The sequence below is a fragment of the Triturus cristatus genome, chromosome 1_1, assembly GCF_964204655.1.
Source record: "Triturus cristatus chromosome 1_1, aTriCri1.1, whole genome shotgun sequence".
NCBI lineage: Eukaryota > Metazoa > Chordata > Amphibia > Caudata > Salamandridae > Triturus > Triturus cristatus.
This window is the reverse complement of record NC_140579.1, coordinates 1071890106-1071906219: the sequence shown is the minus strand read 5'-3', so window position 1 is coordinate 1071906219 and position 16114 is coordinate 1071890106. Positions and strand designations below refer to the sequence as shown.

General features: G+C 43.1%; 1 protein-coding gene across 1 annotated transcript in view; it reads right to left on the bottom strand.

The window, feature by feature from the left end:
• Positions 1-16114, bottom strand: part of ITPR3 (inositol 1,4,5-trisphosphate receptor type 3) — an 895552-nt gene that overhangs the window by 284767 nt on the left and 594671 nt on the right. The window contains 3 exon segments of the mRNA XM_085647149.1: positions 1203-1403; positions 4849-4971; positions 15381-15506. Of these exon segments, the coding sequence (XP_085503275.1) occupies positions 1203-1403; positions 4849-4971; positions 15381-15506 (450 nt within the window).

Genomic DNA, 16114 nt, shown 5'->3' with positions numbered 1-16114 from the left:
AGAGGCCGGTATCACAACAATAAAACACAAAAGCAAGATTGGCTTATTACGTCTAATGATCGCATGCCCAATAAGCAACAATTTGTTCACCAGTATCATGTTTAGAACTGCAACATGCTAGATAGCTGCATAGCGTCTGATTCACAAAGATATTTCCATGTGCAAGTCTGGCTAACATGTGTGAATAGATTTTTGTTAAGCGTCAAATGCTGGTATAGCACTTACAATAGTATTCTATCCCAAAGCTATTATTGTGATGCACCTACGTACAGGGCCGAGGAGTTGTCACTCCAGGGTTGATATGCTCTGCAAGTTTGTGCAGAATAACAAACTTCTCTCTGATCCCTTTCCACCATGGAAAAAGTCACATAAGTATTCCTGAAGAAGACAGGAGTAAATTCCTTCTAGGGAAACCCTCAGAATTGGTGGGTATGCCAAAGAAGATATATTCCATGTTTGTATTTGCACAAACGAAAATGAAATTCACAAATGTTTTCCAGAAGTATGGCTGGAAACCTGAAAACCAAGTGGCATAAAGTCACAGGAAGCCCAAAATGGGAATGCGGGGCAATCTTACGTATTAGCATTTGATTACAGTAGATATTTATTTTGTGGCAATTAACTTGAAAATGTAACTTATTTCATTTAGGGAAATGTTTACTGAAAACAGTAAGCTGAATTCTGGACTACAGTGTTTGGTAGTAGAAACAAAGACTAGAAAGATAATGATATAGTTAAAAATGTTGCATTTTAGAATTTATGCTCTTTGCTGTGCTAAACACACATTGTCTTTCAAGCAAGAGATCGTTGAAGCTGTGCTCTGCAAGGTTCAGCTACAATGGGCACTAACGTTCAAATTTTGTTCACTTATCATGAACATAATTTTGTTCGCACCGCCAGTAAGAAGATGACACCTATATTTCAAAGGGACCAATAAAATATTTTCTAGATGGGTTTTCGTCCCTCTGCATTTTGTGTAATTAACACTCACAAACTCATTAAATCACAACAAGCAGATAAACACCTTTGAAAGGGAGACAATGCTAAAATGCTATCAGTTAGAACAAACATGCTAGTGATGCCATGAGCAAAAGTAAAGTACCACAACCACTACCATCATAGAGACCATCACACACAGAGTATCTACAAAGCTCACTCAGGGTACATTTTTGTCAAAATACCACACACAAGGGAACTCTTACCTCAGTCATGATCATGTCCTGGCATTTCTTGATGTATTTGTTCTCTGCCTTGATAATTGTGTGCAGGAAGTCCAGATACTGCACGTGGCGACCATGTGTGGCCAGACAGTGAATGAAATGCTGCAGTACTATTTCACTGATCTCAGAGCAGAGCTGGTAGTTGTTCAGAAAAATGTGCTGCATCGTCTCAGCCTCCATGAGCTGTGAAGAGACCAAAGAAATTGTTGAATCAGAACCGGGATAATTAGTCTAGACCATCTCAATACTGCATGGACCAATCTCTGCTCCGCCATGAAAGGTAAAACCCCTTTCTACTCCTGCCACATTGAATTTAGACCAAAGTCGAAGACTGGTGTGACCACTTAAAGACTTCAAAGGACCATTTATTCTATATGAACTCAATGTTAAGCAGCCTGGAGGTAGCATAAGACCTACTCCAAGATAGGCTTGAATGAACTACTCATTTCACTGCAGATCAGTCTTTATTAGAAGACCTACAGAACAAATCAAAACTCCAAAGAATATTTCTACTGCCTTTACCTCGAATCATGCAAGGTAGAAAGGAACAAACACTGAACCACCCCAATCAATCAACTACTATTCTCTACTTCACTCCACTCACAAGGCTGTACATGGTCATCTTTTATTCGCAAAACGACTTTCTGCCCACATACAAGTAATGCTTCTCACATACTGTCCACCTTCATTTTATCCCATTAATTGGTGACATTTTACATGCTTAAAAACTGCTTCAGACCATCTCACAACTAGGAGTGGGAGAACTCATTTCCACGCAAAATATGGATAATTTTCCTACAAATAAATATATGTACAGAATATATTTCACTGGTCTGCACGAGAGTTGAAGGCGAGGGCATAACTTGCATACAAAAATCATGCAGGGTACAGCAATGAGACTGGTTCAAGCAGAAATGGTTGTGAGACTGCAGTGCATATCAGTTGTAGAGTTCCTGAAATACTTTTTATCCATCAATCAGTCTCCTCTGGGTGAAAATTACATCAAAAAGTGTAACCTGGAGAACGAAGAAAATGATGCAAAATACATAAAGTCTATCAATCAATAATTATGTAAGATTTTTCTCGTATAACAAACATTTCAACAATGCCTACTCATTATGCTGTCCCATGAGTATCTCATCTATATTAATTTAGGTTGACATCTCAGGCCATCATGAGGCTGAAGTGTCTACTCATTGTCCTTGGATTAGACTGCAGAATCTGGACATCTTAAGACTCCAAACTGTCTACGTCCTCCAACCTCTATCACACTGTAGCAATGACCATCTAATACAGTTCTCTCCCTGCTGGCACTGTATGGGCCACTTTATTTGACTATTCACAGTACCTGGACATAATAACCAGACCTGCCTAGTGCTACATACAATGTGCCCTTCTTTTAATCACATTCTAATTGTGCACTATGACTGACAATTGCAGAATGCACAAAAAGCCCTCGACTAGAAACATGGGCCCAGATTTACTATTATTTGACGCAATGCAGCAAGACAAATTGGTGCCCTGGGTCAAATAGAGAGAGCAGGAATGTATCATATTTACTAATTTATGCCACATCCCTGCTCTCTCTGTGCTGGTGCACATGGTACAGCCTAGCGCCAACAAAGACAACCTTTTGCCATGGTGTAAAGGTGCATGCGTTACAGGCAGAATTGTTTTTGTGCAGCAAGGGACAACTTCCTGCACAATAACAATCCTACGACGCATTTTCCTCTTTCTGGTGTGCTGAAGAATGCAGCACATACAGAAAGAGAAAATACGAGAAGAAAAAAAGTTATTTCTCCTCGTTACACCTTTGTTGGGAAGGTGTACCATTTTGATGCATTCCCAGGTTTCCTAGTCTTAGTAAATTTGGGACTGTGCCAAAGTCCATGGTAAATGCATGGGAACACCCACACCCCACCCATGGAACGCCTATCCAATGCAGACTAGCGGAAGGCAGCGACTTGTGCTTCCTTGCGTTAGATTTACTAAGCCATGCAGAGCCATACAAGGCGGCTTTGCGTAGCTAACTAAATCTCACTTAAGTCCTTGCATTGCCTTGCGCCGCCTCACATGACACAATAGCAACATTAGGGCTTAATAGATCTGGGCCCAGGTATCTAGATGACATAGTGATAAGTCATCATTCTAAGACGTCAATCATTACCATTACTTGTGGAACTATCAGCCACCTTCCACATAGTGTCAAATTCTATTCTTCTATCTAGACCGTCGGAGTTCGGTATTAGTGAATTAGCTCAACTGTGGTGTAATTTCTACCTACAGGATAGCAGTTAGGCTGCGTACCTCCCACCTTATAGGTCAGAATTTAAAACATTAAATCAGGGTGTCACTAAGGGGTCAGTGCTGAGCTCCACATTGTTTGAGATCTACATTTTTCCACTGAAGAAACTAGAAAGATCTTTTAGACTGCATGAATTATGCAGACAGTACTTAAATCATTATCTCCATGGATCAATATGGATTGGCATTTATTGACTACTTCCATCTTTACATGTCTGTGGTCACTTCCTGTTTTTGCTCCAATGCACTTAATTCAATTATGACAAAACCGGGGTCCTTTAGATTCACCAAATTCTCCCTTTGTGATCCTTTCACATCTTGGTCTGTGTCTCCTGGTCAGTGAAATCACTTAGAAATCTGGGCTTTTTACTGATCTCTCTTTGGTAAGACAAGTTAGTCACCTATCGTCCACATGCTGCTTGATGTTACGGGTACCGAGGAAAATTCTGCCACCGCTTCCTGTAGCTGTTTGCCGTATAGTGGTCCAGGTGACCATCCTGAGTCACCTTGACTACTACAACTTGTTCTTTCTGGGTGTATTATCGGACCTGTTGATGAAAGTCCAACGCATTCAGAATGCAGCAGGCAAACTTCGTCTTGGTCTTCCTTGTCTGCTTTATCTACTGCTGCATTGTACTAATTACATTGGCTTTCAATGTTGAGGAGGATTGCTTTCTCTGTCATGTTCAAAGAGCCTTCTAATACACGGGTCCAAAATATCTTGAAAATAAGTTCGCACATTATGTCCCAGGCAGTACTCTCCAGTCCACATGCCTCCCTCTTTCAGTACCCAGATTTAACCGGACTCAGTCTGCTGGCAGGGTTTCTTGTTCTTAGCAGCCAAACTGTGGAACATGCTGGAATTTAGCAAAGCCTTGAAGACATGGCTATATGTTGAGTAGCCTCTTTTCCTTTGCCTTCTCTGTGCATTAGTACAACTGTATAGGTACCAGCGCGCTTAATACAATTAATTACATAACATCAATAAGAATGTAAATGGTGGGTAACATTTTACTGATGTAAACTAAACTCATCCTCCTTCATGTTATGCCCTGCAGAGCACTTTTGCATATGACACAATGCCCTCCCAAGTGAAGACCACGTGTCATGCTGTACTCACACAAGGACTCTGAGATCCTCTGCTAAGGCACACCTGATAATTCCAACTGGCACACCCCTAAATGGGTCTACGCCAAGATGGAACTCCCTTTGACTTCAGATTGTGTTAGCATGAGAACCCCCTCATTCAGAAGATAGCTGAAAACATGGTGGCTTGTTATATATGTTATTTTGTTCCTGGCTGTATCTCTTTTCTTACACTTACCCCTGGAGTGAGGAAAAGGGACAAATGTTTGTGCAGCAAAGCCTGATTCTCTGGATTTCCCAAGCATAACTTCTGCAGGAACTGGTGGGTGTACTTCAGAATCTCCCCGATCTTAGTGTCAGTCTGATAAAGAAACAAAGTAAGAGATGAGAAGAAGCAGGTGTGTTCATATATGCGCCACAACACCCCTGTACTCTCTACGTTCATATGTTCCTACTCAACACAAATATAAAATGGCTTTGCTTCATAATAAGGCCACCAGCCTCAACTTGTCACAAATATGTGACGAGTCTGGGAACTTCTGACTAAATTCATCCTCAGTGAGGAATGCAGTGAGTCGGTGACTCATATAAAACTATGGGCACAGCCAATGAATCTCTTATGTATTTTTTAACATAATGAAGTTCAGTAAAAGTACAAATTAGTTCCAAAAACATAAGGAAGGAAATCGAAGGCCTCCATAAAATATATTGTTCTTTAAATAATAATTCAAGATGTGAAGCCTCTAAAGTATTTTCTACCAACTCTGCATTCCTTGTGTCCAGCTTAAGACTGTTACAAATTGCACTGATTGACTGCCTTTCATATTTGGTCTTGGAATTTAAAAACGTTTGGGCAAGAGGACGCCACATGGGGCATCACTTCATTCTTAACTTCCAATTTAACCAATGAAGAAATTTATATCTAATATTTTATGGACGAAACCAGTTTGACGTTACAAAAAAGGGAATCGCTTCTAACATTCTAGGTATTGAAATTTATGATTTTCTTTTTAAACAAATGTGACTATCGAGATGGCTACAGTCTTGGCTGAGCAACATATCTAAAAATCTATACCCCTAAGTATTCAGTGCATTAGAAAGTACATCTGTATATTCACATAGCTAGTCTCTGTAGAGCACTTTCTAGAAGGCCAACAAACCCTCAAAGATGAACCATAGGTATAACTTTTTTACAAGAAGAAAGAAGAGAGAAAAGAAAAAGGAGTCTCAGCTGCAAAATCTCCCCTACTTTTTTAAGCTGGAGGTACAACAACCATTGGCACATGCATGATAGTCATTCCAGGGTATGCAACTCCAATCAAGTAAACTGGAAGAAAGAAGCTCCTTTCTGTAAAAACTGTTTAGAATCTGGAAGCCTTTATAGATGGACATGCAGTATATCCTACTTCCATCGCATGGCGACATTGGTAAACGCTTCTTGTTTACTTAAACTTTTAATGTCGACTACATTATGACATCACCCGAAGCACACAATGGCCAAGAGCTTAGAGACCATCTTTAGAATGCCACAGTGGGCAAAAAACGATAGTTTTGAAAGTTATCCAGAGGGATTGCCAGAGGTTAGATTGTTTACGAGATTTCAACCCATTGCCTTTTGGGTGTTTGATTGCCAATAGTATGCCTAGAAACCTTAGACTGGCATAGCTGTCCAATCCCACTACTGCCAAGGTCTATGAACTTTTATAAAGTAGCACATTTCCATCCATTCAAGGAGTACTTCTATGGGTGTAGATTTTCAACTTTTTTCGTATACTGGTAATGAAGGGGGACATTTACAGAGAAGTGGCACAACGCAACGCGGCAAACAAAGTTGCTGCAATACATAACCTGAACACAGTTCTGCTCTCTCCGTGACCTAAAGTATACAAAAAAGTGATGGATGGAATGCCTGAGATAATCTCAGCCACTGGTAGTTACTCGGGCCGCATCCCAATCCATCATTATTTCGCACACCATGCCACTTCAATTTGGGCTCAGCCATATGCAAATCAGTCTTGACTGGGAAACAAGCAACCCGGGACTGGTTTTGCCCTAGTTAGGGCTCATAAACCAGGTATAGCTTAGTTCCAGTGACACAGTATGCACGGGTCCCACGACTGGGCATACCCATCCCACTTAGAATTACACGCTAAAGTATACAAAAAGTGATAGATGGAATGCTTGAATTAATCTCAGCCACTTGTAATTACTCTGTCTGCATGCCAATCCATTGTTAATTTGCAAACACTGTCACCTCAGTTTGGACCCAGCCATATGTCTGGTTAGGGCTCATCAGTCAGTAGTACCATGGTTCCAAACAGAGGTGGCATGGCACCTGCCCCAGCCCCCCACATTCAGGATCAGCCCCCCACAAAGCTAGGCCCCTGTGTGTATATATGATATATTACCAACAAAAAGCAAGTTTGAACTTTCTTATGTGTAAAATTCGCCCTTGGCCTCACGTGTAATGAGCTAATGAATATTAACTAAATCCAATTTAAAATACTTGTCTTGGTAATAGGATGGCTCTTCTTGGTTTAGCTTACTTGTATTAAAAACTAACTTTTGCACTATCACTTTAATATGCTATAGCCCTCCTTACAGCTTATGTAGGTAGACATCTTTCTGGTGCTGATCGTGGATTAGGAAGAAATGTTTAGAAGCATATTTAGGATTGTTCCTGAACTCAGCTTCATTTTTAATCATTTGATAAAATGTCTATTACATTGTTTTTCAAACTTCTTTCATCACTGAACATTAGAGCCAAGTTCTAAAAGGACCAACATTTGACAAGCTATACAAACTCAGAGCCCTGTACAGACAAGGGTTACACTCCGCCAGGCATAATATTGTTAACCCAACATTCCCCTGCCCTGCACAAATATTGTTAGAAACTAACATCATTGGTCGAAAAAATCCTTTAAAACACCAAATGCAAATAAGGAGAAAGGCAAGGGAAAAGGGAAAAAGGGTAGGAAGAGAATTCGGGGCAGCCCCAAGACGCAAATGTTGACTGGGGAACCAAAAGCAGCCCTGGCATAAATGCTCAAACAGTCTTGCTCCCTTTGTCTCCTCACACAATCTCTATCCATCCATTCTCATATCTGCCCCCTCTCTGATCGCTTCCTCTTTACCTTCACCCTCCCTTGCTTTGTTTCCTTTCTTCCGCTGCTTTTTTTCCCCCTTTCTTCCTCTGCATTTAACATCAGGGAGTTGGGGAAAGTGACAGATGCACCAGAAAGCGGCCCTGGGCTCTAAAAACCGGCCTTTAAGGGTTCCAGCAGACCAGGAAAATGCTTGATGGAATAAAAGACCATCCCAGCCCTGCAAAGATGAAGTCAACACTTTCTACTATTCATACAGCACAGACAACTGCCAAACATTTCACCCAGCATACAGTCATGCGCCCTTGTGATATTAAGAGTGTTTGGGGCAGTACAAGATCGACAAAAGTACCAGCCACACTAGCAAGGCAGAAAAAGGCGAGTGGGTCATCAAGGTCTTCCATAAGGTGTTGCAATTTCCTCAGACTAACCCCTGGCCACCTCAGGTTTGGTGAGGATGAAGGAGTTGCATTCTTGGAACAGGTAGTGTTGGGCTATGTTCCACAGGGAAGCTGGTGCCCGTAAATAAATACATTGCTTATGCAATTCCAGACATTGCTTCCATTTGAGCACGATCTGCACATGAGTCCAGAAACAATAATACACAACTGCATGTAAATCTGACTTATGATGGTCACTTGTCTCAGGATGAAGTTTTGCAATTCAGGATCATTGATGGTGCCACTGTCTGACGTGAAACACTTTTTACGAACTTATGAAGCCTGATGGCCCTCTTTTCTACTGCAAAGTTAAAACATTCAGGTATGGTCACGAGTCACAATAAAATCACAAACCACAGAAGAAACAATCTCTTTTTTTGACAGAGGGGTGTAACTTATCATTCCTTGAGCATCTTTGCTCCCTCATATACTTCTGCTCGGTTCTCCAACTGTAATATTGTGCCCAAACCCTGTTCTTGAAGACCTGTGGTACTTGGATCTGCAAGGCCGTCTTAGCCACTGAAGCCTCCTCTCCTGATATATTTTCTTCCACCTTTCACATTCATGCTTCCTTTGCAGTAAAACACTTCACCATGTCCCACTTTTTTGCTACAGTGCGTATCATACTCTTGCCTTTCAACAACTTTGTTGTAATAATTACTCCCAATATGATATTAGTCAGGAGAAGTAGTTTATTTGTACGGATCCTTCAGCCTCTCGAAGTGAGATGCCAACGTTCTGTCAACATTCTAACAGGAGCGTCCGCTCCAACATTCTACACAGGGCAAACCAACGAGCGAGGGAAAGGAGGGGGGAGAGGGGAAAGGGAATTAAGTCAGATTACAACACATCTCCCTGCGGGGCAAGGAAATACACAAAAATAACATTACATATGAACATACCTCAAGGATAGTGGGCAGGAGGATGGAACAATACTTTGCAAAAATATCCTCCTGGAGCGCCTGTAATGACATTTACTGCAAAGGAAATACACAAGAATAACATTTCAATATGAACATACCTCAAGGATAGGGGGCAGGAGGATGGAACAATACTATGCAAAAATAGCATCCTGGAGTGCCTGTAACAACATATACACCCAACCAAGGTTAGATGAGGAGATACAAAATTGCACTCCCACCACAACCCCCCCCCCCCATAATAGCAGCCAACTGACCCAAAAGATGGAGGAAGGCTTAAGGTCCCATTTTGTAGTCCAATTGCCAACTCGGAGGTTTCCGTACCCTAGCCACTTTGAGTTCCCTCCCATCAGGCGTTTCAGGACTGCAAACTTCCTCATAGGTAGGTTTGGAACCAGTGCTAGGACACCTCACTATGTTGTCCATACTCCACGTGCCTCCATCTTCCAGCACCACTGAATTGTTGTTAACCCGAGTTATCCTCAGTGGCTTAGAAAACGAGGAGAATTTGGACTTTGACAGGGATGGTTTCTTAACCACCACCCACTGGCCTTCACTCCATTTTTTTTGTGAAACTCCCCAACGCTTGTCGTACCTGTGCTTGTACTCTTGTTGGTGTTTGTGAGTTTTCTCCAACACAGCGTCTCTGTCCACCCACACGGGAGTTCCTCCATTTAGCCAGTTGGGAGTGAGTTTGGAACCCGGGTTTCTCCCTTTGAGAGATACGAACGGTGACACTCCAGATACAGCATTAGGTGATGTATGATACGACCACAGCATTTTCCTGATGGCTTCCTCCACCGGAATCTGGGAGCTCAAAGCAAGCTGGATGGTGTCCTTCAGCATCCTGTTCGCCCTTTCAACCAATCCATTGGCTTTGGGACAGTAGAGCGGGGCCTTGATGTGTGAAATGGCCAGAGTGGATAAAAACTGTTTCATTTCCTCTGAAGTGAATTGAACTCCGTTGTCCGTTATTATGACACCTGGTATGCCCTCCTTTGAAAAGGCGTCTTTTAAGAAGTTCAACAACGAAGCAGTGGTGATAGAAGATACCATTCTCGTTTCAATCCAATGAGAGTGGTAATCTATAAGAACAAACATGAATCTATGGGATTGGTTAAGTAGATTTAGAGGTCCAATTATGTCCAAACCCACCTTTTCCCATGGCACGGTAGGGACCTCCAAGGGGATCAACGGTGCTTTGCGGACAATTTTGGTTTTGTCACAACTACTACAGGCTGTGCAATTCTTCACTTGGTCCTCCACTAGCGAATCCATCCCAGGGAACCAGTAGTGCTGCCTGATTTTGCTTTTCGTCATGCTCCTCCCTGGGTGACCTTCATGGGCAATCTGTATTAACCTTTCATACATGTTTTTTGGAGGAATGATCTTACTCCCTCTGCATATTTGGTTCTTAACAAGGGACAGTTCGTCTTGCACCGGCCAAAAATGGTGCATGGACTCTGGCACCTCATTCTTGTTAGCAGGCCACCCCTTGCTTATCAAATTCCTCAGTGTAGCGAAATCACTGTCCTCACTCACGGATTTCTCCCACTCCTCTGGATTGATGGCTGGAATTTCAACCAAGAGGATGGTCTCCTCTGGTGGGTTATCCAACAGGTTCCCATTGGTCGCTGGTAGTCTGGAGAGACAGTCCGCTACCCTATTCTCACTTCCTGGAACGTATACCATGGTGTAGTTGAACCCTTGTAGACTCAACACCCATTTGGATATACGAGGAGTGGTAATTTCCAACCGTTTAGTGGAGAATAACGGTATCAAGGGTTTGTGGTCCGTCCTCAATACGAACGGGATGCCCCATAGGAAATACTTGAAATGGTTTATGGCCCAGTAGCATGCCAATGCTTCTTTTTCTATCGTCGAGTAGTTCAGCTCGGCATCTCTCAGAGTTCTAGAAGCAAAAGCGATCACAGTTTCCTGGCCGTTAGTCCTCTGCATCAGGGAAGCTCCCAAACCCTTCGCGCTGGCGTCTGTGGTGAGAGTAGTTCTGGCATTGGGATTGAAAGCACTCAGAATCGGTGCATCAACGATGGCTTCCTTAATGAGTTGGAAAGCTGATTGGTGATCTTGATTCCAAATAAATTCAGACCCTTTCTTCAATAACTCTCTGAGGGGATTTCATTTCATCCCCTCCCCATTTCATTGATGTTGGGGAGGGGATGTCGGTCGACCCAAATGTTAGAGTTCAAGTCCCTGAGGTGAACACACAGACGAATCCCTTTGTTACTCCCTTTGGCCGCTACCACAATGGGCGCCAACCATTCAGAACTCTCGATCCTCTCAATAATCTTGCACTCTTCCAATCTGTCCAGCTCCTTCTTAAGCGGTTCCCTCGTCAGCAGTGGGATAGACCTTGGTTTGTGGATGATAGGTCTGGCATTGGCTTTAAGTCTGATTTTGTGGAGAAAGCCTTTTAGGAGTCCGAGTTTATCAGTAAACACCTCCGGGAATCGATTGCATATTTCCATTCCAACGTTGACCCTGTCGATCAGGTACACAGGTTCCGGTGCGTTGGGGTCTAGTTTGATTCCTAAATCCTTTTGGTGCTTCCACCCCAGCAGGTTGGAACCATTCCTCGTGATGTAGACTTTTCCCACGGTTGATCTATCTTTAAAGTTGATGTTCATGAGTCTCATTCCAACCAGTGGTATGGGATCTTGATTATAACCCCCTGGTCTAATGTCTGGAGGTAAAAGGCTAGATACATTTGTTCCCGAATTGGCCAGGAATGTGGCTTCATTAACGAGGGTATATGGAGAACAAGAGTCTGCGTAAACCTCATACATAATGTTGTCCAGAAATATTTCGCACTTGGGATAGGAAGTGCTGTTACCATCTGAAAAACTGGACACCTGGAAAACTATATCCTCACTTGGTTGCTGTTGGTCCAGCTCACTGCTTATCATGTGGGTGACAGTGTTTTTTGCATTGTGGCATAATTTTGAGAAATGGCCTCTTTTCTTGCATTTGCTGCACAAAACTCCCTTTGCAGGACACCTTACGCTGTTGGCCAGATGATTGGGATTTCCACATCTGTAGCATTTTAACTTATTTCCTGATGCAGTGTGTACTTCAGGGCTGGACGGTGAAGGTTTGCGTTTGTGGTCTCTACTGGAGATCTTGTGTATGTTGTTTTCCGCTACTTGTTTTACCTCCACAGCCTCTTTCATCTCATTCATACAGTAAGCTGTATGTTCTATGCTCTTAGCGATGTCAATGGCACGTTTTAAATCAGGGGCTTCTGCAAGAAGTCTTTCTTGGATCTTCTTGTTACAGGTACACCTTACAAGCTGATCTCTAATTAGTGACTCAGTTAACATCCCAAACTCACATGTTGAGGCTAAACCTCTCAGAACAGCAATATAATTTATAACTTTCTCATTTTTCCCTTGAATGCGCATAAAAAATTTGTGGCGTTCTAATACAATATTAATTTTGTCACCAAATTGAGCTTCTAGTTTCAACAGTGTTAGCTGATACACATCCCGTTGGGCCTCCCCTTCGCCCCCATCACCCTCATGTGCATCTTCAACCATTGAATCCGGTAGGTCATCAAAGATATCTCTCCCTTGCTTCCCCAGGTTATGCAGTAGAACATGTTGTTTCCGCACCGCAGGAAACCTGTCACCCCCAATTGCTATTAGGTATGATTCAAACAGATTTACCCATTTTTCCATGGGATCACAGGATCCCCACTCTCATCCAGAAACGGAGGGGGTTGAGACATTGAAAAGGCAGACATGGCGGAGATAGGAAGAAAAACGCAGATCCAGGGAAGAGGAAGACAGAAGGAGGAGAAGAGGTAGAAGAAATGAGGAATATAAACGAGCGAGTGGAAAGGCTGACAGTGGAAAAAAACCCCAGAGGAGAATGTGATAATAAGAATAACCACAGTCCGCACCCCTACGAAATGAACAGACTGAGGGGCAAAGTACAGAATAAAACACTGAAATACGTGACTGAGCCTGTCAGCGAAGATTACACAGCAGGCAGGATGAGCTTTGAAGAAAATCAAGGTGCGCTGTGCTATTTCCCCAGCAGGGGGAGCAGCGTAGAAGGAACGGGGAGCAGTGTCTGACTGGCGAGCAGCCTCACAGGAGTTCAGTCAGAAAAACACCAGAAACAGCAGGAAACAGGAAATGCCTGAAAGGGAGACGACCTCGCTTCAGTTCTGACTGGAAAACGAAGCTCTTGCCACCTGTATCTCACCACGCGAAGAGCAGCTCAAACGTCCCCTCAGTTACACACTTCTTGCGGCAAAACACAATCCATGGGAATAATTGCGCTGCAGTCCACCACGTGAGTAAACTATGTATGGCTCGTGATGACTGAGGCAGTGGCAAAACGAATGGCACCACAGCAGGGACTAACTTGCATGGGACCGAAAGCGGGTCTAAGGTGCTCTCAAACCCCCATACTGACAACAGCGGTCAAAATACGACTTTACCGGAGCCAACAGCAAGCGTTCACGTGAGGCACACAGTCAGTTTCTTTTTATAATAAAGCGGCACCACAAGAGGAACTGGCACGGAACAAATGGCGGGACAACAAGTCTCTCATCGCATCGCAGCCTACCGCTTATTGCAGGCAGCAAAGTCCGGGAACAGCTCCACGCCTCAGGGCTCCGGTGACAGTCCGCTGTGTGGTGAAAAGATGAAAGCTGACCCCCGTAAAAACAGCACCAGACGGATGACGGCTAAATTGAAGAATCCAGTGCCAGGAGAGGTGGAAAGGCGCTGGGGGAAGGATCCGGACCGTCCCCAGTACGGTAAGGCAGCTCGTCGCCAAAATTAATGTTGTAATAATTACTCCCAATATGATATTAGTCAGGAGAAGTAGTTTATTTGTACGGATCCTTCAGCCTCTCGAAGTGAGATGCCAACGTTCTGTCAACATTCTAACAGGAGCGTCCGCTCCAACATTCTACACAGGGCAAACTAACGAGCGAGGGAAAGGAGGGGGGAGAGGGGAAAGGGAATTAAGTCAGATTACAACAAACTTGTCACCTGCAAAATCTCCTCCAAAATCGCCACCATCTGTCCTCTGCCACGGCTTTAAGAAATGTTGTTTTTATCTTCTTAACTGTTTACCAGGCATTACATTAATAACTCTAGTCATGCCAACATTACTCTGCCTCAGAACTCTTCCTGAGCCTATCGGTCAACTGTACACTCTTGGGGTTAGGCTTTATTCCTCCTATCCGTCATCTAGACCAATGCACAAAGCCCAACATTGGTGAAATCAACATGTGCTTGGAGCGCCCACCTCCATATCCTGAGGGTGAATGTGTGAGGAGACTGCAACCAATGGGGACGGGGTGCAATGCTCTAAACACCTGAACCTGAGTCCCTGCTGTCTCTTTCCCCACTGTCTTATCAATACATACAATCCTGAAGAGGGAAACGATTGGTTGCTGCAGTTTTCGCAGAAGATCCTGCAGAAGCCAATGACAGAACCAGGCTTTGTACCAACATACAAGTCTCCTGTCGTAAGCATCACTTGGTGTTCAGCAGCCCGCAGGCAGACCCCCTACCAAGTTGAAAACCAGCAGCAGTGCATGAGCAGCCATGGTTGTTAACTTAAGGTTTCACCCCTGCATTCCCATTTTTAAAGGCTGAAGTTCACTAATTGTACGCTATGATGCAATTGCTATTATAAAGCCATTTTGATTGTAATAAATGTCTTAATATATGCTTATCCACTGGTTCAAGTGGCACTGATATAAATTGAGGGAGCAGTATATGTAAATCCTAGTAGGTAATGTGGCGGGGTAAGAGCAATGACCCATTTAAGTCCCTCCAAAAACATGTAGTGAGTGAAAAAGCACCACAAAACATTAGCTGTTAGCTCCAAAAGCGATTGCACAGGCATCTGCCAAACACTTGCAGAAACTGGGGACGATAACTAGGAAATAAATATTAAAATAAGGAGAAATGAGGACCAAACAAATTACTCTTCAGAAACCCTTTTTGTTGATATTATACCTTACCCATGCATTCCAGAGAATATAGGCCTGTTGGATATGTTTACTGAAAAAAGTGTGAGTAACAAAACAGTCACAGGTCCCAGAGACATTGGGGTGCTTCAATGTTGAGTTCTATAAAGGTCTACCACCAAGTTGGATAACACCAAGCACTATCATGTGCATTACTTTAAACCTGGGAGATGCTTGCATGTGCGGAGTAAGAAACACGTTCTTATTTTTCTCATCCATAAAGAGAAGGCTGGTGTTTTCAGTCTGCTCACTCTCAAGACTGTCTTACTCTTGAGAAGCCTCAAGCTTACCTTCTCATACGGGATCTGCAACAAGTCCAGCATCACTTTGTGGGCATCCATGTTCTTCAGCAACCTCTGCTGCTTCTTGCGCATTTGCTCTCCAACACCACACATCTTATTCAACCGTTCCAAAATCTGTAGGGTACAGAAATCAAGGAAGAAGCAAAGTCAAAGAAGAGCCATCCAACAGTGCCTTGCTTTGTGGTCCAGTCCACTCAGCTTCTTCCAAATGACACATCACTCCCTTATTTTGCAGATTCTTCAATCTGTTCCTTGACCGGCAATTGCACTTTAATACATGGAAACTGCTATGGGTCACATACTTTAGAGAAGAAGATTCATGCAAATTAAATGGCCTAAAAGGCACTGACAAGTTATCAGATAATCAGAGAGCAGGTATTCTCACCATTACAGACTTGTTAATTACGTCAACTTGTAACATTCTCTAAAGTCACTCATTTTATTTGGACTATATGTCTGACATTTTCACCAGTGTCATTGATTATTCTTTCTAGTTCTTGCTGGGTTTTGTGGGTTTTCAGTGGATTAAATCAGGAGAAACGTCTCTGGAGTGGTTCTGAAATTTAGAGAGGCAAACTGAGTGGTGGTTATGGAGACTTGTGAGGTGTGCATGGGTGCATCACTCTGAAATGAGGGTTTTGTAGGAGGAAACAGCAGAGGCACTCCACTTCCTCTCTCGACAACATATGTATGTGGGAAGATGAGCTGTGGCCAGCTCCATT